This window comes from Malurus melanocephalus, unplaced genomic scaffold, assembly GCF_030028575.1.
Source record: "Malurus melanocephalus ecotype Western Australia unplaced genomic scaffold, MMel_1.1 scaffold_77, whole genome shotgun sequence".
NCBI lineage: Eukaryota > Metazoa > Chordata > Aves > Passeriformes > Maluridae > Malurus > Malurus melanocephalus.
The window spans coordinates 1,335,031-1,358,014 of record NW_026623309.1 but is presented as its reverse complement, the minus strand read 5'-3'; the positions used below and the strand labels follow the sequence as shown (position 1 = coordinate 1,358,014).

The 22,984-nt window shown below is 36.7% G+C and overlaps 1 protein-coding gene across 1 annotated transcript in view; it reads right to left on the bottom strand.

The window, feature by feature from the left end:
- Window positions 1–5,529: 5,529 nt before the first annotated feature.
- Window positions 5,530–22,984, bottom strand: part of PARN (poly(A)-specific ribonuclease) — a 43,919-nt gene continuing 26,464 nt past the window's right edge. The window contains exons 21-24 of the mRNA XM_057367299.1: window positions 21,782–21,856; window positions 13,914–14,103; window positions 7,985–8,178; window positions 5,530–6,408 (exon numbers count right to left, since the gene is read on the bottom strand). Coding sequence (XP_057223282.1) covers window positions 6,356–6,408; window positions 7,985–8,178; window positions 13,914–14,103; window positions 21,782–21,856 — 512 coding nt within the window. The 3' untranslated portion in view covers window positions 5,530–6,355. The remainder of the gene's footprint in view (window positions 6,409–7,984; window positions 8,179–13,913; window positions 14,104–21,781; window positions 21,857–22,984) is intronic.

Genomic DNA, 22,984 nt, shown 5'->3' with positions numbered 1-22,984 from the left:
AGGTGAGGTTTCATGTACACAAAAAGACACCAGACAAGGTCTCTTCAAATATGAGTTTGTACATTCAGAAAGTCTTCGAAAATTGCCTATTTTTTATTTTCATTTTATATTTTATTATTAGTTGAAAATAACTGTGAATCCTCTCAGAGAACTGAAGACTTTTTTTTTGTCATCAAAAATAGTGCACTTTCCTCAGAAAATGCTACTTTTTACTGTTGCCTATCAGGCTTAATTTATGTGTTGGAATAGCAATTTCAGATGCATATCTTTTATAGATTACCTCCAAGGCAAACAACCAGCTCCACCTGCAAACCTTAGAGCGCTACTAGTATGGAAATACAWTAAATTGAGCATCATTCTGTTCTTTAGTTTTCTGAGAAATTCAACAGTTTTGTAGAGWTTGTATAGCTGCTGCTATAATTTTTTTCAGGATAAACCACATAAATTTAGGTTTCAGTATGAGCTAGTACTCATACTGAATTGACTTATTACTACTGTCATCTTAAGTGTTTCAAAATATCTTTCAGAGTAGTTGTAAGAAGAGGCATTTGTTAAAATTGTCAGCCTAAAATACTTTCATATTTCATTTTTATTTAATCTAATTCTTCTATCTCCTTCTTCAAGAAGCAAAGAGAAGGCATAAAAAGGCTAAAAGGTATTAAACAAGTGATTCTGCTACTGAATCTCCATTCGACTTCAGACACATCCTCAACCCAAATTTCACGTTAGACATGAATTAGATGAACAATTAGCTGTTAAATTCCGGTTCTTGTACATTATTAAAACCAAAGGCATGTGTCTCAAGAATTCTTCTGCGCATCATTGCAAATGCCCGTTACAAATTATTATTAAGGTGTTATAAACACTTCAGAATACCTCAGAGCTGCACCCTCTAAGAGACAGAAGAATTTACTTCAACTAAGAAACCTGACAGACATACTAAAAATACAGTGATCTGTTCTAAGAGAATGGAATATYAAACATTTTAAGCAACACCTCATTTACCTCCTAAAATCTGCCAGTATAAACACATGCCATTAACTTCTTCACAGACTCATCACTTAGTACCACCAYTCTTTAATCTGTTTTAGTAACAATTACTGTAAAACCCCAGGGGAGTATGGCACAACCCAGSAGAAAGGGCTATTAGTCTACGGTTGAGGGAGTCCAGTAATAGTGAGGTGAAWTTCTCTGGTAAATTCTCTCTTTGCAACACTGCATTATTCATTGAAGACAACATTCTCAGCACAGGACCAAACAACCAAACTATTATTTCTATTTTCAGAAGTTCTACACCATTGTAGTAAGAAGTTTCTAATGGTAACTGGCAACTTCTCAACAGCACATCAAAAATAGGATAACTGGAATTAAATCGAGCATATGAGAGAATTGAAAAGAAAGGCTGAAGTGTAGACCTTCTTCAAACAGAACTGAGGGCCAATTTTAAATTACTGTGGTATTGTTAGAAAATATGTATCAGTTATTTATTGCAAATGAGGCAAGTAACTTCCCCTAATGCAAAGATTTTAAATGGCTGACACATACATATGCTTAAGCAGATGCATTTTTGAAGTAAAAAGCACCCTACAATTAAGTCATCTAACATCTAATTTAAAAAAAAAACAAACCAAATAAATAAACCCTGCCCGAGTATATACATGAAGTAAACATGTTCAGTAATCCTTGAACATTTTAAGTTTAAAATCCCATTTGAAAGAAATATTTTAAGTAAAAGGTCAAATACATATTTAGAATTAAACCAAATAGCCATTCTTACCTCAGTAACAGTGCAAAGCTTTCTGAGGTGTATATAAGGAGCTGGTAACTTCAAAAGCTTTTTTGGAKGCAATCAGCTTTAACACAATGGTATTTTCAGTCACTTGATGCTTTGAAAACAGATCACAGGTTAGGATTCAAGTGGCTCAGCACAGCCACAACCTCCAGACTTTCATGTTCAGTCGCACACCACTACCAATGCCATCATACAAGGTCACACTGGTRATAAACCACAACATTGTTTGCAAAACTTGCGGACTATAGACTGCTCAGGTAAAAATACAACCATTAGTCTTTTAAATAAATTAACGTAAGTGCAAGGCAACCTAACTTTTCCCAGTTTGGCTCAATGTTTTCTATACTGCATTTATGAATAGATGTGTTCCATACGAATTTGCCTTCAAGCTGGGACTGACGTGTGATCTGCTATAGCACTCATGGAAGCACATGGCTGCCAATAATTATTCTRATGGAAAAATAATATTTTTAAAATTAGCTTCCTGCATACCTATTAAAGCAAAAAGAACATCCTAACTGTGAATTCACTGACCCTATAAACCTCAGTCTAACCCACCAACTATTGCTCCCCATCCAATGAACATGTGGCAGTATTTCTGTAAAGCACAAATGGTGTRTTATTTTACTGTTAAGTTTAAAGCCACAACAGTACAATACAAACAAGCAAATATTTATTCATTTACTAAATGTACTGTGTAGTAACTTGAGGAATCTTCTTCAATTTACACATCTGCTCAGCTGGCAGTAGTTTAAACACATCAGAAGCCAAGAACATTTGATTGTCAGGAGTGTTCTTTATGCTCCGACACTGAATTGTAGAGAACATTTTTGTCTACATTACGTTCACTATAATTTAAAGACAGTGAACACATCCAGGGTACCAGACGTTTTCTGGGCACCATGACAGAACTCAAGAGTTTAAAGAAAGAACGAATTACAACATTTACTTTTTCCCACAATCACCAGAAGYTCTAGCGATCTCTCCCTTGGTTTTACCACTGGTTCCATAATAAAATATAGTTCTCCATCTAAATCATACGAAGCTTTCAGCTTTTTGCTCCAAACCATAAGCTCAAATCTGAGACCAAGAACAGGCTGTTGCACTCACAGCAATCCTAATTTCTCACGGGATTCATTCCGCTTCTTACCTGCACCCATTCAAATCCTTAGGGACACTCACACTCTTCTCTTAGTCGATACCACACAATTATCTTAATCTCTATTTCTCTGTTACTAGCAACTTCCTATATCCTATGCTGGAATCCTGTGCATTTTCACGTGTTAACACTTCTCACGCATAAATACTTGAGATGAATTTGAAAATTCATCTTTATTATTTCAAATACCATTTCAATGTGCTTTCTAAGGTGAGCAATGAAGCACTCCATCACCACAGATAAATGATCACTGTCAAGTATAAATTCCAGCCAAATAAGCCCATTCTTGTTCCTCTGCAGTGGCAGGGTTTCAGCTCAYCTACCTCATTTGCTGCTGAGCCAGACCTCCCTCATGTTTCTCCACACTATTTTGCCATATACTCCCATGTTCAGGCCTACACTCCCAAGTGCTCTTTTTTATTTTTTAACACTTCTCACAAAATTCTCTCATTTTCCCAAGGAAATTCTTCACTTCCTTCAACGCCTACTTCCAGCTCTTCTATATATTRTTGCTTGGTGCTTCCTACACGCTCCTCAGCTTCCCCTCAGCTCCGTCCCCTCAGAGCGAGCGGTGAGGGCTGGCCGCTCCTGCCCTCACCCCAGCAGGGACACAGGGGACCCACCGCCACAACAAAGCCGCTGCACGGGTGCCGAGGAAAATGTTCCACGTCAGCGCTAGCGAGGGCAAGGCATAGCCGGCTCCTTCACAGTCGGAAGGCACAAGCACAGCCCCTCAGGRCGGCTTCAGCCCRCGGCCCCTCAYRGCCCGCGGGGAGGGGAGTGCRGCGGCCGCGCCCGSCCGGCCCTGAGGGGAACGGGAAGGGAGCGGAGCAGCCGAGGGCGAGAAGCGCCGGGACAACGCTCCCAGACACACAGGGGGACTCCGGGGCTGTCCGCTGCAGGGCTTGGAGCAGAACTGGACGATCCTCACGATRTTCTGTGATCCAATGACCTCTGGAGTCAGCAACAGCACATAAACCCCCAGCGCGCCGGAACCCCAGAGCCATCACAACCAGTGATGACAGCTTTGCTTTCCCAAAACAAATTCTACGCACATATTTTAAACATACATTATGAAATAAATGTGGATCTAATTTAAGCTACATTCTTTCCCTCCTAGAATTAATGATTTCATTTAAGGCACAGGGAAGCAGACCAAACCCCACACAACAGCCAGGTCTCGTGTGGGATCAATGGGGCCAGGCTTAGGACACCCTTGTCCCTGACCTCTGACACTCGTCCACCCAAAATTTAGTGTTCGAAATATTATAGCCCCATCCAGCACAGGTGAGTAGCTTCCCCAGGTGTCAGCTGGTAAAATCAAACACATATAAGGACTAGGCTATGCAAAAGCCCTGTTTTATTAAGCAGTATGAATTAGTGAGAGTTCAACAACCTCCAGCTTCTCAAAACAGTTGAGAGGAGGTGGGTAGAAAGAGGAGGTAGAGCTGTTAACCTTTGTAGTGAAGTTTATACATAGCCTAATCCGAAGTAACACATTTTAAGGGATTGTATTGTAATGCAATTAAGACTTACATTTTCCAGGCAGGTGTGTAAGCATTGCAATTTAAGAGTGAAGAAGATCCTAATGGCCTCAGGGTATAGACTCCAGCTGGATTCTTTGTGACACTGTGGCCCTCTGTGTCTTTTGAGCAGTTAATTCCTTGCCTCTTWACCTGTACTTTGACAATCCCATTAAATGCTTCTGTATCCTTWTGTCATCATGACTTACACTCTGTCCCAAGTCATATTATGCCTGTTCTGGAGGATATGCAGTTAATAACACAGCCCAACATTTGGACAGAACATCGCGTGATATACCCGAATCACCTCCATGAAAGATGAGTACTCTATACAACTTTTATTAGGTGTCGTATATATTCTGAGAACCAAATTTACGATTTGTTTGGATACTCAAGATGAAARTGATTTAAGTATTTAGTCCTAAGGTCATGAGTCTTCAGGAAGAAAAGCCTCTGGACCTTGAGAGCAGAAGAGTTCAGTTACTAATTTTCCCTTGCATCACTAATAGCAAGTGTTCTTTCCCACATTTTAATGTGAGAATGTGACGATAGAGCTGCTATTAAACAATTTAATTATAGTACTTCYGGGAGTATTCTAAGGTTAGAAATGCAACATTTCACATTTAACATCTTGAAATTATTTTTCCCTTTGCAATGCAAGCCCACAAACATTTAAAAACCCATGAATTTTTACGTACCTTCAAACAGGTTATTTCATGTTTAAATGACAGTGGTTCCCATTCTAGCATAAATACAGTATGATATTCCACTCTTTCACAGCAATGGTTTTGAACTTGCTGATTTGTAGAACTCTTTTTTATTTTCACCCCTCCAAGTGAAACACAAAATGATTTAAATCTTATGACAATAGGCTTGCTTTTCTTGGTTACATTTCACAAATATCTAGAAAACAGTCCACAGATCAGAAGGGTCTGCTGCTTGCAGAATGACAAAAAATTGTTATATTAGGAAGAAGGGRAAAAAATTCACTAAACCCATTTCAGATACTAATAAATAAAAACAAACCAGTTCCTAAGAAAATGTCTTTAATTTTCAKGTTATGGAAATACATATTTTGGTTTTATTTCCATGATACAAAAATTTAAATATCAAACATTTTCTSAAATCTACCAATGCAGATCCTTTTTTAAACAAATAAAGGGCTGGTGCAGTTAGCAGGTTTATCACAGGTACCAAAAAACATTTTTTACAAAATCAGGACTTAAAAGTGGAAACAACAACAGATGTGAATACAAAGAAAAACTACCTCCCACCAGGAAATTAATGTTTGAGAAACTTCTAAGTTACAGTTTTTTKAAAGGGTAAGTTATGTGTAAAGCTGGTATTTAAATGAATACCACCTGCACAGAGGGTGGGGGATAGAGAACAAACTCAAAAAAATGTTCCCAGATAAAGTAACTGGTAGAAAGCAGTATGTGAAACTGCAGTTCTACCTGTTTCCAGAACGCTGACAGCACGCTGTTGCTGCCTGAAAAAACAGCTAAATATGGAGAGCTGTGGTAACTCACCAAGCAGAGGAAACAGTCTAGCATAAAGTCACAGAGTGCCAGTTCTTGTTGCACAGTTCATAGGCAGCATGCCAAAGGAGGTGACCAAAGGACATTGAGTCTTGCTTCTTAAACCTAACAGCAGTTACAACAGCAAGGATTTCACAGGATCAACGACGAGTCATATACTAGGTGATATACACACGAGTAAAATTGACAGTGATTGTTCWAGAAACAGTTTAAAATAATTAAACTGATTTTCAGGACACATACTGCTTTGTTAACACCACTTTATTTAAATAAAGTATGGCTTCCAAGAGGTGTATTCTCTCAACTGCTTTCAATCAATTCCACTTCTTAAGGCAGTTGTTTCCTACCATGTTTCAGGGACCTCAAAAATTCCAGTGGAACCAGTTGTGAGGCTTCCTGAAAGACAGAATCATGGAACAAGAATTAAATCAAGATTTTTTTTTTGTTCTTTCAGAGGATATTAAAACATGTTTTCCTGTAGAGGGTGGTTCTAGATACATTACTGGCAAGTCAATATTTACAAAGACAAACCAAGAGACTGTTTATGARTAGACACTTAAAAGAAAAAAAAATAGAAAAAATAAAGTTTAATTTGAGGTTTCTTACATAAATGGCAAATACTGTATTTTTAATCCCGGTAATTAGGTAACTGTGGTTTTGCAATTACTGGAATGATAAAGTTAAAAAGTACTATTTTCCCAAGTGTAYTTTGTTGTTATTTTTATTTAATGTTTAACGCAGTTAAGACAGTGAAAAATATTTCCAGCCCAAATTAATTGGAGAATAAAGATGAATCACACAAATATCGATAACACATATTTCCATACTGSCAGATACAGAGCCTGATCTTTATACTTGGAATTACAGTAGACACTCTTGTCATTTTGCATATGCTTACATGCCCCAGCTGCCCTACTGAATAACAAGAAGAAAACAATTTCCAAGCACAGCTTTTGAATCAGCTAAGAAAGATTTTATTCTACCAAATCAGGAAAAAAGATGCTTGGTATACAATACCCCTTTCTGGATGAAAGCTGCTAGTGCATACKGAAATGAAGCTTTAATTATGAATATTTGAATTTACTTCAATGCAGGCAGTGGTCCAGATGACTAATATGGTATGGTCATCTGGACCAAATTAAGATAAGATTTAATTTTTGTTATAGTCCAATTTCTGCAAGAAATTACTAACAAAAGTTGAAATACAATCAACAATAAATAGATCAATAAAAATAAAATCTTTTGATGTTTAAATCCATGTGGCCTTTGGTTAGTTATTTCTTTTTTTTTTTTTGTACAAGCTCCAATAACTCCTAAAACAAAGGAAAAATTAACAGGTGAAAACATCATCATCATCTGATTGTAACCTGCCTGCATTTAGTCAGACATTCAGTCCCAAGTATTTTGGCTAAAAAAAMCATAGGTATTAAAATCTGAAAGTACCCACCTTTACATCAACCCTAGGTGAAAAGTTTTCAACCAAATAAAGCAAAATAAAGGTTATGGTTACAAACACCACACAGAACATATACTAAGGCATGCATCAAAACAGAGTACCTTCAATTTTGCTTATGATACGCAAAACACACTGCGTAACTTTAGCCATGAAGTCACATTTTAAAAATATTAAGAACAGCTAAAAAAAATTTTAAAGCTTTATTTTAAGGGAGAAAATAAGCAAAAGTAATAAATCAGCTACACTGTGAGTCCTTTGGTTGGTGAGAGATAGGGTTTTGGTTGGTTGTGCATTTTTTGGTTTTGGTRAATTCTTTGCTTTCATGTTGGTTTGGGTTTTTCTGTTGAGTTTTTTGCAATTTTTGTTTGATGCAGTCTTCAGTTTCAAGAACTTTGAATGTAATGGAGTGAGTTAGTGCTGGAAGTGAAGACTTTCAAGAAAACTATTTTAGTTCTGTTCAGGCCTAAGACACTTTCAAACAGAAGAGAAAACCGTGTGCATGARCACTGCACTTACCTGCTGGAGCTTGTTCTGTCTTCATCTTTTTCAACTTTTTGGCTCTCTTCTTACCATCTGAAAGGGACTCTACACAGGAGTCTGTCTGATCGTTTTCTGGATCTTGCCCTTCTCCCTCCTCCATATCATCAGAACCAGTTTCTTCCTCAATAGGACTCATGCTCCTCTTTCCCACTGTACTGGTGCCTGTAAAACTGGAATACAGAAGAAGATGAGTATGAAAGAGTAACTACTACATAGGWATGCCTTGTTGTACATCTGTTAAATGCTTATGAAGGTAGAAAAATAAACTGTCCAAAGTGGTGTACCATTAAATTATATTATCTGGAAGATATGATTTAACTACAAAATTCCAGAAACTGGAAATCTAATCCAATCTTATGAAGAGCAATTTTTTGTACTATTGATGTCTCAGACTTAGCTGCTATTCTGATGAGATCACTCAGCTGAAATGTAATTAAACCAGTTCTCTATCCCTGCATAGTTTTACATTTTTTCTCATAGTTATGCAAGCTCTTCTAAAGCAGTCAGTAGACACCAAGTTAAGCACAAATGAAGCCACAAAAACACATCTTGATATTGAAGGATTCTACATGTTAACTTCATCCTCTCTCCTGGAACTATAGGTAGTTTTAAAACCAGTTCTATATAAAGGTAGAGAGAACCATCAATCTGCATATATAAACTTTAAATCTGCCTTTCAAGTRAAGAGTCCTATTGTTCATGGGGCTGGTAAAATAAAAAGCCCAAAAAACTGCACACTCATTTCATTAGTAGCGTTTGAATGAAGTCTGATCTGATTAACACAGATAAAGATGAACTCAGAGCTCCACTTCATTCAGCACACACTGAAATAACCCTGTGTAGGCTTGTGTTCCACTGCAATGCTATTGTTACATTTCCTTAAAAGACAAATGACAATATTAAAATCAAATTAGCATGAATATAAAAAAGAATGCAGTACCAAAGGTGCTAATTAAAAAACAGTTCCCATTATGAACTTCAGGATATGTAAACACCAGCTACTTAAATGTCTAATTTAATGCTTTTAGAACAGCCAATTTAAAAAAAGGCAGTTCTAGACTTACGAACGTTTACTTTTTAATTAGAACTACACAACATGCTTATATGCATCTAAGCCATGTTATATTCTGTGACTTAAGTAAATATTAATACTAAGTTATAAAACAAAGCTTTACAAATTATATTTTTCTTTTTAATCAATAGCAGAGAATTATGTTGTTTCAATAAGGTTTCAGCTAAATGAAGAACTGTTACATTTTGCAGTATAGTTTTGGCTTTCAAATGGAATTTTTTCAGCTGAACATTTTGCAACTTAAAACAGACTCTGTCTGGGATGTCCAAAGGCAATAAACAAAGATGAAACATATGATTACGTCTCATGCTCTTACTTCCACTTTAGGAGCACAAACACCATTTACTTTGATGAATAGCTGGTTTTTCCTCCAAACATTCRCACACAGAAGGCCTTCTTGCATGATTTCTTACAAATCATCATTTTGAGTCATACCACAACTACCACCAATAAAAAAAATGGAAGCCAAAAAGCTGGATAGAACTGTTAATCCTACATACACACTTCAATATTGCAAAACAGGCAAAAACTAGGGTTGGAAAGCAAAAATGTCTAGGGAAGAAGCAGCATTTAGGAAATTAAAAACTACTATATATTTTTTTAATATAGTTTAGAAATGCTTGTAAGAATTCTACTTTGGAAAAAGCCRTTCTGAAAAATACATTAGGAAGAAAAAACTCAGGAGCCAYAAATTACCATCCCAGGATTTCTTCWRACRTATTATGAGSACTTGGCTCTCAGAGGGGAACTCGCACTCAGTGTAGGAAGAAGATCCCTTCTTCAATGGTCTTATGGCTGAATTTCATTTTTTTTCAACTTAAGACTCTTGTGAAGTAATTGCAAATAAAGAGAAACAAATTCTTGACCTTCAGTGCACATTTAGCTGTGTACCAAAGCACAACATAAAAATTTATTTTAGGCCTTATGGTCCTTCTGCAGACACCTGAAGGGGAAAAAAAATCCCAACCACCAAAAAGTGGCACAAAATACAAAATAAAACMTATTTTCTAATCAGGAACCATTGACTTCTTGCTTTCTCCCGAAATATTTAATTTATTTTACATTCATTTATTGATTAAATGGCTTCTAGATGAATATGSGTTCTTTTCTTTTAATGTCTTATTCTTCTTTAATCTAAATAAAATAAGATTCAAGATTACAGCAAAGTTATTTTTGCACTTAATAGTAAATGAGTATGGTTGCATATRTGAGTTAGAATATATTTCAAGAGGTACTAAATAGCAGCAATCCAACTAGTACTACAGTAATAAAATTSAAAGAATCCRCAAGTGGAGGGGRGCAAAAGGTAGGGAAACAATTATGATTACAATTATTATGACTTTTTTTTTTTCTGTTTTGGAAAAACATGTCTGAGTTTTAAAAGAAACACTTCAAGGCATTTGGAACTGGCCTGGATACATGCAGACCTACAACTTCAAATGAATTTCATTTACACAAAAATGTTAAGTTCTCTTGACACTCCAAACCACTTTGAGGGGTGGGAGTAGATACTGATCCGTCACAAAAATCAGTAATTTCAGCTTAAGGCAGGTGAAATCACCTGAAATAATCACCTACAATGCAGGAATACCATAATAATTTGCCTGCAATATTTGTTATCCATACCCTTAATRCCTCAGTTCTTGCCAATTCTGATTCTTTAGCAGGTAATATACCACTATAAGCAACCATTTCTGTAAAAAACTGAAAGAATCATTAGTAGAAACACTTGAACATTAAAAAAATTAGATAATCTTTGGCAAAATGAAGACATTCAAGGAAGTGGTACTACAAACAACATCCTGACTTGACAGAAGATGCAGCACTCATATTTTACAAGCGTAAAAAACTTGTAAGGCGAAATGATAAGATCTAACACCTTCCTGTGCTTCATACCAGTCTTTCGCCATTGGCTTATTCTATTTAACTATTCCTAGATGATGAGCAGGAGAATTAGAAAAAGCCAGTACAAACAGAGCAGGATACCTAGTTTTCCATAGAGCATAGCCTATTTGACTTTTCCTGCTACAGATTAACACTATTTTGCTAAGGAGAAGCTCTTAAAGCCGTGCATGTAACAGTCATGGCAGAGCTGGCAGGCAATCATTTGCTAAGCACAACACAGCCAGTTCCATCTGTTTCCKAAGTGTGTTCTGAATAGCAACAACTTTACAGAAGGGGATCTTATTTACTACTTGAGGTTTTGTCAAATGCAACAGTTTTTCCTCTGCTTCTCCATCTCACATTAATAATTAGGCATATTTCCATTGAAATATTTTTATTTATATTTAACAGTAGTTATATGCAAGGGATATATATTATTGACAGATAATTTTACCTTTTGACTGCTAGTAATACTATTAATTCAATTTTCTGAAGAGAAGTTCCTTTACAATATGGAACTGTTTTTTTCCACAAGACAAGAATTAAAGAATCTTTGTTACATATTTATCAATCTGTCAGTTTAAGACAAAAGTTCCTTAGAAGAAATACCCAACAACTTCCTCACTGAATGAAAAAGTAGCCAGGACATATTGTCATCATGGAGACAAGCAGCAATTCTGCAGCTGTGCTCCTTGGCAGAAGCTGATGCAGCAAGCTTATTAAATAATAAATAAATAAAGGATGTAGTAACATGAAGCTATTATAAGGGATCAGCTGCTAGACACATCACAGTCCTGAGTGCTCAACTAGATGTGACTTCAACTAATCTGGACMAATAYACACATATATACATGCAMACATATAAGTAYTTGTCCTGATTGCTTAAATAAATATGATGTTATTATATTTTAAATTGAAATGGTTGTACATAATATTAAAATATAAATATTTTATATACCTTTAAGCATAAATATTTTTATATACATTTGTCTGGGAAAAAATAGAAAATAGGCATCTTGAGTGAAATGAAAGACCACAGTTTGCAGTTCCATGCTCTATCTAACCAGATTAGACTTCAGAGGAAGTCTTTACAAAAGACAAATTGACAAATAAAATATAACTAGCAATAAATAAAAATAAAATTAAGAWAAACMTGTCAAAAGACCTGCAWGAGAGGGTATTTGGGACAGAACCAAATCACTGTATAAATGGAACAATAAGAGAACAAAAATTCATGTAACATCAATTACGAAGAAGATCTGTCAACAAAATAAAGGCTGCTATTCAAGGCTCTCACAATCATGTAAAAACAAAAAGCTACTTCTTGTGCAATTTTACAACACTAGATGAAAAAAATATATTAAAAACTTTTAAGGAGAGTAAGTGCTGGGACAAGTCATTGGGATATATCAAACTTTTAAGGAAAGAATTTACTGAAAATTTCATTCAGCAGTTTTCCAAATTAAACATTTGTGGCAGACCTCAAACTTCTTTGCAAGACAACAGCAAATCAGCTTTCTGCATTTCTTGTTCTCCATAAGCTGCCACCATTAGCATGTGACTGGAACCTGTGAGGTACCCAAAACCCAATGTCCTTTGAGAGCAGACACTTCCTCTGGCAGAAGTGAAACTAGGACTTGGTATTTCTCTGCAGCAAACTCAAGGTGCAGTAAGTATTTTCAGACTRTTTAACAGTCTACTGCCTTAGTTACAAACCTAAGCCTCAGCCACACGCAGGCTGGTGCCAGGACAATCCTTAAAGCTCCTCATCTYTTCACAGCATGTGCTCCCARGGCTTCCTGAGTACAACAGTTCAATTAAACTAACTYCATTTGATACGGATTTTATCATCAGCTTCCTCCATATGTTTTTTAAAATCAAACATGTCTATAACACATTTAGAATTCCCACCATGACAAAAGCCATGAACATCTGACAGCTTGCCAAAATATACACCTGCAAAATGGTAAGGCCATGAGAAGAACAGAACAAGTTTAGCAAATTTGTTCCACGACAGATTAACATTTACAGGAAGATAGAACTTAACACAGCATTGCCAAGAAAGATAAAGCTGAAAGACYTCAGCACTGGGTTTCTGACCACCACATTTGGTTTGTCTAACCATGGGRCAGGGAAGAAGAGGAGAGAGAAAACCCCTCAAAACCAAACCAAAACACCAGCTTAGAGAAATGTAACTTACAGACTCCACTCAAACTTACTTTCATATAGAATTGATAGAACTGAGGGGACAGTGCAGAAGAAGGGAGGGGGAAGAATGGRAATAACTCGACAGGATCATTATACAATTATATTAACAGTAAAAAACTTTTCATATGCTCAGCTACACAGATGACTGRGAAAGAAGCTGCCTGTTACCATCATATCCAAAACCTGTCATTAATATCAGAGGGTAAAAATGGAACAAGAAATACACACAGCAACATAGGAAACATACTGTACYAGAATCAAAAGCAGCATGTCCTGACTTAATTTGTCATTAAATAATGCACTGAAACCCTTTTTTAAGTTTTATACTAAAAACTTAAAGCCATGCAAGTATTATCATCTGCCATCCTATTTCTGAAGCATAAGGACAGCTTCATCAGGACTGCTCTAGAATATGATTTATACCCTTCTTTGTGGCACTGTTATTACCAGGAAAAGTCTTCTAAACTCCAACATGGTTTTTACAAGGATATACAATGACAGCTAAGTATCCACATGACACAAACCATTCAAAAGTATCAAATGAACAAAGAAAAATATCTTTTTTTTGGTTATAAGAAAAGGTGGTGCTGCATCAAGCTCAGAAGCTGTGATGTGACCTGCCCTCAAGATCTCAGAATTATACATACAGAAAAATGYCCAGTATTACTGAAGAACTACCTGAAGATTACTGGATTTCAAATAGAAATGTAAGAAAACGAGCTGGCAGTGCAGATGTCTCACCTGTTTACACAGTAGTATCGACTCTGGGAAAYGTAAGGTGTGCACTGGGTTTTTAACCTCTTCCTCTCCATCTCCTTCCAACTATCTTCTGTACATTTTCTCTTGGCCTGTTTTTCTTCATGTTTTTTCTCCACATATTCTGCATATGTCTGGATCCTATAACTTTCAGCATACCGGCTGGTGTTTACAGCTATGGAGAAGGAGAATGATGTTATGTACAAAACACTTAAGTGACAGMATGCCCTCTCCTGAAATAACTTATTTGGAAAAGCAGAAGGCTGCAAGCTATTTATTCTGCTCATAAAACAATTTCTCGTTCTATTGTTAGCAATTAAAAAACAAAACAAACCCAAAATGCCATAGTCTCCAAAAGGCACAATGTCTGAATTAGATGCTCAAAGTTCTTCTCAAAGTCAGACTTTGTGCAAAAAGAGTTAAATCTACTTAAGACATTTCTTTTAAATTAGAAACGATCAATTCTTCAGTCGTAACCCTCTTCCAGATTGCTTGTTGGCAAGGAAAGATTTCCTGGATTTTTTCCCTTTTAGTCTCATTACTTAACCCAGCAGGTTTATTTTGCAAGTCTGCCAGGAAAAGACGACATTTGCAAAGCCTTTGCCAAAACTCTGTTTGATTGCTGTGAAACATAAGCTTATTTGAGCTGCATTTTTGGTTGCACAAGATATCCATGGAAGAAGCACTTAACTAATATCCAGCTGTTCCATCCTTGTATCATTCTAATGTCTGATCTCCCTTTAACTAAAAAAGGCTGCAAGTTCAAGGTAGAAAGATTTCTGTCAATGCAAAATTAGAAGCACTTTAAAACTGAAGAAAAAACTTTCACTGCCTCCACTCAGTAACAATTTAACAACATTCCTTCAAGTCCCAGCATCTTCACAGCTCTCAGCCTTTAGTCTGTGAGCCAAGCTCTGGCCTGATGCCATCCCTGTAACAGATGAATCAGCAAATTAAAGTGACTGTCAACTGGTGTCTTCTGCTGCTTTCAGCCTAGCTCTCTGAAAGGAAGTATTGTAAACCAACCAGTAAACCAGTTTAAATGTAAAACAAAACAAAACAAAGAAACCTCAAACCTCGGATTGTTTTTCTGCATTTTAAAATACCACACTTGTAGCAGAGACAAAATCCTGATTTTATTTTGTACTTCCARTTTTTTTGGAGCAATTTCAGCTGCATATCTGGATTCTAGCTGAGCTGTTTTATCTTAAATACAGATATTTTGGGCTACYTCTGTGCAAGCACTAGAAATGGCAAGCTCCACCATCAAATTTCAGAAAMGGCAAGGAAAGATGGGGGGATGTGGCTTTTTCTCCTCTTCCAGGATGAATCATCTATTCTGTGTATTTGCTGTGTTACAGTGCAATGAGTTCTCTCTAATACCTGCCATGGTATATAGATGCTGCTGTTGCAGTATCTTTGTAATGCACACAAAACCAGGCAAGAGTGTTGTCTATTTAATTTTAATCCCAAGAACAGATACCAGCAGTTATGATTAACAGCCTCATGAAGTTGTTGCACTAACCAAAAAGTGTCACACATACTTTCTTTCATGCCCCTTATATTTGTTTTGAACTGTGAAGGATCCTGTAAGGATCTGTTTGTAAGAATYAGGACAATATTTATTGCCCATGAAGTTATGGTGTAGGCATCATGAATGAATTAATAAGGCTCACTGGAGTTTACTGCATGCCAGCCGACATTCCTCAGGGTAAAATTTGTTTAGTTAAACTCAAGCATGTTTTTACTTGCTAAAATCAAGCACAAAGTTACCATGGATCATCTGATACATACTCATTTGTTAAAACACAATAACATAATTTGTTTTGCTACAAGCTACGAACCAAAGTTATGGGTCTGCCATTTAATTCCCTGACAAACTCAGTCCTTTTTTAAGGGAAAAAAAAACAAACCAAATCATTTGAGGCCTAAAGATAATCCTAAAATAAATCTGTTATTTCTGAACAAAGACTGCTCTTTCCTGAAATAAGGCATGTATTTTCCAGCAATCCAGTCATRTGGCACATACACACATATGTAAATACATATATAGCATATACATTTAATATAAAATGTTACATGCTGAATATGCTACTTCATCACTGAACAACTGAAATGAAGGCATATGGAGAAGTCTAAGGAGCCACGCAGATAAATCAATCGTGCATGGTCTTGAACTGAAGAGCAGCTCTCTGTCAGACTCTCATACATTTTTTCTGATGCTTTTTTGATGAATGCTGCCCTTACTGCCAAACAAAGCAAATACAGTTGCATCGTTGTGCACTGCCAAGAGAAGAAATGCATTGCTAGAATGCTTTGTGAGTTCTAAAACACAGAAAAGAACTCAGGGTGACTATTGACTTATTTCTTCAAATTATAAGAGATGAGACAAATCTTTCTGTGAGAAACCTGACCTAGTAACCAACACCACAGGGCTGCATTTCACATTAATTGCAGCCCTCATTTCTGTCTCATAGCAGAATAACAGTAATTGCACATTATTTTAGGAAAAACATTTCTAGAGGATGGCACCTTCCCTTGTTATCAGGGAAGACATTGAACAGGCTGACTCTTGTTGAGCGCTCCAAGAGGAATGTGTACAAAGACACCTCTGCTTTTATGCAGAGGAACATCCTGACAGATGGCTACTGACAATATTAATCCTCTTAATAAAYAGACAAATATGTTGGTGAACTGTGCAGGTAAAAGCAAAACCACAGTATATAAATACAATAAACACACAGAACTATACAGATTAAGGCTGCAATACTAAACACTTAAGCTTATGAAATACTGAAGCAAAATTTCACCTGTGAAACCTTTGAGTGACCTTTATCGATGCTGCACTAATCTTATCTGATCATGTTCTACTTAAAACATGGGACCCCTGCCTCAGCCAGAGCAACAGGGTGCAATTAGTGAGTAGCTAAGTCAGTATTTTGTGTTACTCTCAATACTCACTGTATGGTTCCATAGCCTTATTTATTGACTACTGGGGCTATTCATGCCACAGATAACAATCCAGAAGTTTGCCATGATGACAAAAGTGCACATGAATAGTCYGGTATTTCAAAATAAAGCTCAGTAGTGGGAGCAGCAGTGCTGTGTGCCTATTGTATAAACAGAAAGCAGAAGTAAAGACTCAACATTCCAAATTAGAAGGCATCTTTTAAATTAACCTAAATGAAACTAAATTGTTCCCTACAGAACATTCAGAGCTGAATTCCTCCACAGCAAATGCTACAAACATAATCCCAGAGAAGCCACAAATCCTAAAGAAACAGTACATGATCACGTAATCATGGACATTATCAAGGCATAAGCATAACTCAACTATGTTATGTTAAATATCAGTGAAATTGTCATTGTAATATTAATAGCCCCCTTTGTTAGCCTATACACAGTTTTCGTTCTTTCAAGCATACCTGGACAATTTCTGCTGCAARGCATCAAAATGTTAACATGCATGACTAATTAGCTGGACTCAGGTATATTTGGTAACAGCAAGTATCTGCAGGCTGTACCTAAACTGATAACACTTCATACTTGGTGCTGCCCATCCCTTTGTTTTCCTCTCCTGTATCAGCTTAAGATAGAAGGTGCCTGTACAGATTCTAAATAAAAGTGTTGCCATCTCTCTTGGTATCGGAATGCAGAGCAAGAAGCAGAATTAATGCAGTGACAAAGAAGCTCTTCCCTTTGCAAAGGAGGATGGCAAGTTAGAGAGCAAACCAAAATGAGCCTTTGAACCTCCATGTTGGAGAACAGGGGAAAATGGACACGTGATCCAAAAGAGAATGGTTTCACAGAAGAAAAATAAAGTGCAAAGTACAAAGCATGGCAAAGAAAGAGGAAGGATCCTTATGCAACACTTAAACTTCAAACATTTCTTCACCAAAGAAGAGAGATAGTATAAGTCCACTGAGACACTTCATGCTATGCACATTTATGTAGATTATTATTAAAGACTTTTAACTCCATGACAGATTAAGTTGTTTAATTAGTRAACGAATTCAAGCTACTTAACCTCTGCACCCTGTTTAAATACCTCAGTAATTAATRCATTTCACAGCTTTTGTTTCAACTCATTTCAAAAAATCCAAATCAAATGAAAAGGTAGTCACAAGACTTCCAACATTAAATTAAGAAAAAACCCTAATATATTCCAACTTATGGGGTACAAAGGGCATTTACAGTTTGGGGTTTTTTTGTTCTGTTTATTAGCTCATGAAAAAAAAAAACATGGCTCCAGGTGCCTTGAAGGCAAGTCTATAACCTGTCATCTTAATTCCACATCAGTAAAGCTGGAAGTTGTAAAATAACTACCCTAAATAAGATTTATTTCACAGGTTATACTGTAAAACCAGTAATTCATTTTCCTGCTGCAGTCAAGATTCCTGAACAACACAAACTGAAACTCACCACACCTCAATCCCTGCATTTACTACAGAAGTGATTTCAAATAAACACTGGAGAATGTGWTTAACTCCCAGGATTGTTAGTAAAGTGTTCAGATCTGTGAGCCTACTAATTAAAAGCRTAATGTGTTCAGAATATTTCCGTTCTAGTCAGAAAGCCTCCATGTCTATTAATGCTCAGAGCACAGAGAGTTCAGACCTGCAGGACTTTGCAGACAGAAGTGTGGACACACAGTCCAGACACATAATTTTCACCTTGGTACCAAATGGGAGAACCCCGTGCTCTGCTCCAAACCACCYGGTCCCACATCTTTTCAATACCTGCAGTGATGGTGACTTCTCTGGGCAGCMTGTTCTGATGTTTGACAGCCCTTTCAGTGAGGAAATTCTCCCTACTATCCAACCTGAGCCTCTTCTGGTGCTTCTGGAGGCCATTTCCCCAYGTCCTATCACTTGTTACCTGGSAGAAGAGACCAGTCCCCACCTGGCTCCAACCTCCTTTCAGAATGGACCTGGCAGAAATTTCACATTAACTTATTGCTGAGAACACMGTAATGTGAAATGTAACTTTTCACAGACTCTGGGTAATACAGAATCTAGTACCTGCCCTTTCCCTGAAGTCAATGAGAAGGGACTGATATACACACGATCTCCAAATATTTTTTTATTTTTCAATTGTGGTGGTAACCACTCATACTAAGTAGAAGGCTCTATAGTAAACCTTATAGAACACTAATAAAGTCCAGCCCTGTCTGAGAAACTCACAAGTTCAGAAAGATTAATGATTTAAACACAAATCATTGAAAGGCTGTCASGATTTCAGCTGCTGCACCTGCTTTAGTCCATTGCTCCCCTGCTGTTTGAAGGCTTCTCAATGCTGAGAGGAAGAAGATATCTTCCACACAGTAAATTCCATATGAGCTCAAGTATCACAGCACCAACACATGGAATAACTTAACATTACTTCAATGCCTGCCATTTGCTTTTCACGTGTGTTTAAAATTTCAGGTTAAGTGTATTTATTGCATTTTAAAACAGCAAGAAACACATTTGCAGGAAGATTCTCAGGTTAAAATTACTCTACAGTTGAATCAGTGGTCTTAAAAAACTGCAGAAGTTATTCATAATCAGAACATGATGTTATTAAACTGCCCCTAAGGCTCAGGTAAAGGGAATTAAGAACAAGTGTTGGCTGCTAAGAGGAAATGAAGTGTATCTTTGAGGCACCACTGATAAATTTGTCCCTTATTTTCATTAACATATAACCATGTAAAATGTCTCAGAAGCCCAGTTTTATTTTCMAGCACTTCAAAACTTTAAATACATTTATAAGACTTGCCCATGTCTTAGAAATTAAATCATTTTTAATACCAGTGACTTCCAAGAGTTCATTTTAGATGGCCTGTAAATGTTCCACAAATGCAAAGACATCTACAGGAACCTCCTTTAAGAGGGTATCAAGGTTCTTTTTAGACCAGCAACCTAAACAGTCAAAGCTGGATGACAACATTCAAGGAAACCATGAATAACAAGAACTTAACATTGATACAAGGCATTAACTGAGGACTCAGAGTTAACTGCACAGAAAAGCTGAGGGGCTGAAACACTGAAATACTTCAGGCTATACCAATTTATTAACTAAAATAAAATACTTGGTTTACTTTACAGTTAAGACAAGCTGAAGTCTCCTCCATTTTCCCCACCATTTCTAGACTATTTGGATGAAGTCTAGACCCTTGTAAGTTATAGAATCATTGAAACAGCACTTATTCCATACTAACCTCTCCAAAYGAAAAGCCAACGTTATAAATACACAAAGCTGAACAGCATCCAAAGGCAAACTTATCTAGCAAGACAAAAATCTCAAGAGCCAGAAGCTGGATGCCAAAAGTTCATTCTGGAGTTCCTCGGGTTCATCAGCTCTAACAGTGCACAATGTTTATCTTTTGCCACACACATAATGAGTATGTGCTTCACGTTTGACAGAAATGCTGAGACCATTTTTGAAGTGCAACTTGGCAACAGAAAGTTTTGTCTCCCAGATGTCCAACTAAAGAAGTATCAATCATTTAACAAATTCTTATTAATTACCTACTTTGAACAGCAACTCTTTCCTAGCATTTGTCCTGATGCAGCTTCCACTTCAAGCTACAGACAGCAATAGGATTTTGTACAAGAACAAGACTTCTCTACTCCTAATAAATCAGAGAYACTGCCAGTGTGCGAGTCACATGAATAACTTAATAAAGTGAAGGTTCTTGGACGTTATTATAAGCAGCAAAATGAGAAGTTTAAGGCATTTGATTGTTGTTTCCCAAGGTTTCTGGTTTGTGTGTTTTAAGCAGGCCATATTCAGTTGGAAAGTTAGGAGCAACTCCAAAATTGCCCATAAAAATACTGCCCTTTTCCCTACTTAAGTTTTTCAGACGAAAATAAGTGGAAGAGAAAACAAGTCTTTTTATATTAGTCAAAGATTCATAGGTCCTTCATGGTAACACTTTAACAATTAAAAAATTGGAATGCACATTCTCCCTGGCAACATAAACACTACTGATTATCATGGGATATTTGAAGCTTAATTGCTTATTAGCTAAATTCAGCTAATCAAATGTCTACTTTTCATAAAATCTTATGGACCAATGTTTTATCAATCATCTTTGGCCTAGGTTTTAWTAGTTACCATCCATGATATTACTTAACTCAGGAACTCTGTTTTAAAGAGCACTGGGGGATGAAGCAATACATTTTATTCCCTACATATTCAAAATGGATTTTTGAATCCGTGAGAAATCCAACATATTCCCAGGGTGCTGATGAACAAGTTTTTAGCCCATTTAAAATACTGAAGCCAGGAGAGTTAGAAGCCCMCAAAGAACATAAGAAAATCCCCAAGCCACAAACAAACCCAACCTAAAACACCCCCACACCAATAAGACTGCTTTTCCACATAACTAACAGCAATATTTTTAAATGTTCAAATAAAAATTTAAAAAATGTAGATCTGGAGAGATGGCCCATTGTTAATACACCGACTGTAGACACATTAACAGTCTAAGCTCTTTGGAGACTATTCTTTCACACATGCTCTACAATGCAAAGGCTTCTCCCTGCATTTTGTCCTTCCAAATGTAAACCAAACTAAACGTGTACCAGTCCAAAGGGTATTTGGAGGCAAAGATCGTAAAAGTCTTTGAGAGTTCTGTTCTGTGCRAAGTTACAAATAACCTCAGTAAATACTGCAGCAAATGAAGAAACCAGCACTACTCTACCTACAGGTTTAGGTACATGGRGGATCATGGAATAAAACACAAAACTCTCCAGCAAGTCCAGTATRGGCTTGTCTTTTTCCATTAGAATCACAGATCCTGCTGGCTCAGAGCATTTTGCAGGAGCCAGTCAAAGTGTTAATATTGAAGTAAATTCAGCAACACTTACCAATTTGTACTTGCTCTGGCTGGCTCAACGATACAAACGCTGATGTGTCATCAATCCACGAAACCTGAATRTTACCTAGAAAAAGCAAAAGAAATTATTATGACTATTTTTACCTTGGATTCAGTCACAGATTTTTACCTGATGTGCCATGACATAAGAGAGCCAGCTAAGAGTAACTGCACYTGAGAAAGTTTCTGTGCACTGTAAAGATGTGTAGGTCATACCCAGTTGCACATGAACCTGGACCTATTCAGAAAGTTAGGGCTGCATGGACATCTTGTATACCCTCAGACCCTCACATCCTCGCTTCATGGCCTCTATGTGATTCTACTAAATAAATTGAAGCAATTTTCCAGAGATTTCAGCCCCTTACTCAAATAAGTAACAGCCCTTTGAGTAATCATAAATACCAGTCAAGAGGGGTAGACAGAAAGGAGAACTCCACTATTGGGCCACTAAATCTTTAAACTGGTTTGTTTGGATCCCACTATACATCATTTCCAGGATGGGCAATAAAAACTTAATTTGAGTCAATATGAGGACAAATGCACARAATCATGGACCTCATTTGGAAGCTGTTACAATGGAACAGTGACTGGAAATAAGTTCCTCTATTCATCAAGCAGTTAGTGCATTTTCTATGTGAATGGCTTAAAATGTCACATTAGCACTAAAAGAGCTCATAATCAAGCAAAAGTAGACGAAAGGATTCCCATTTCCAGACACAAGGTCTTATTGTAGTCTGAAATCCATTTAYATCTCCTGTCCCTATCTAAGTGCTTTACTCCTAGTACAATTCCGATATTGAAAATTGGTGCCATTTTTTTCACGTAGACTAGGAAATCAAGTTATATATAATGTTACACCACCATTTAACCTTCAGACGTTACAAGGTTAAAARCAATGATGCAAAAGGGCTTAAAATTCATTTATTCTCAGTTGTTTAATCTATTGAAATCTAATTTAGTCTACAGGTTACAAGGTTAGAGAAATCTCTTCTGAAATTCAGCCAGATTATAAACAGATTTTCTAATTRTAAAAAAATAATAGCCTACATAGATTTTATTCTCATGTTATACATTTGAGTAGCCAGCTATTTAGAAGTTTAACTTATAATCAGTTTGATCATTGCCAAAACCATAATTAATTCAGTATGGTTTCTGACATCTCCTTGTACTGAAGGGCTAAGGCTGCTATTAACTG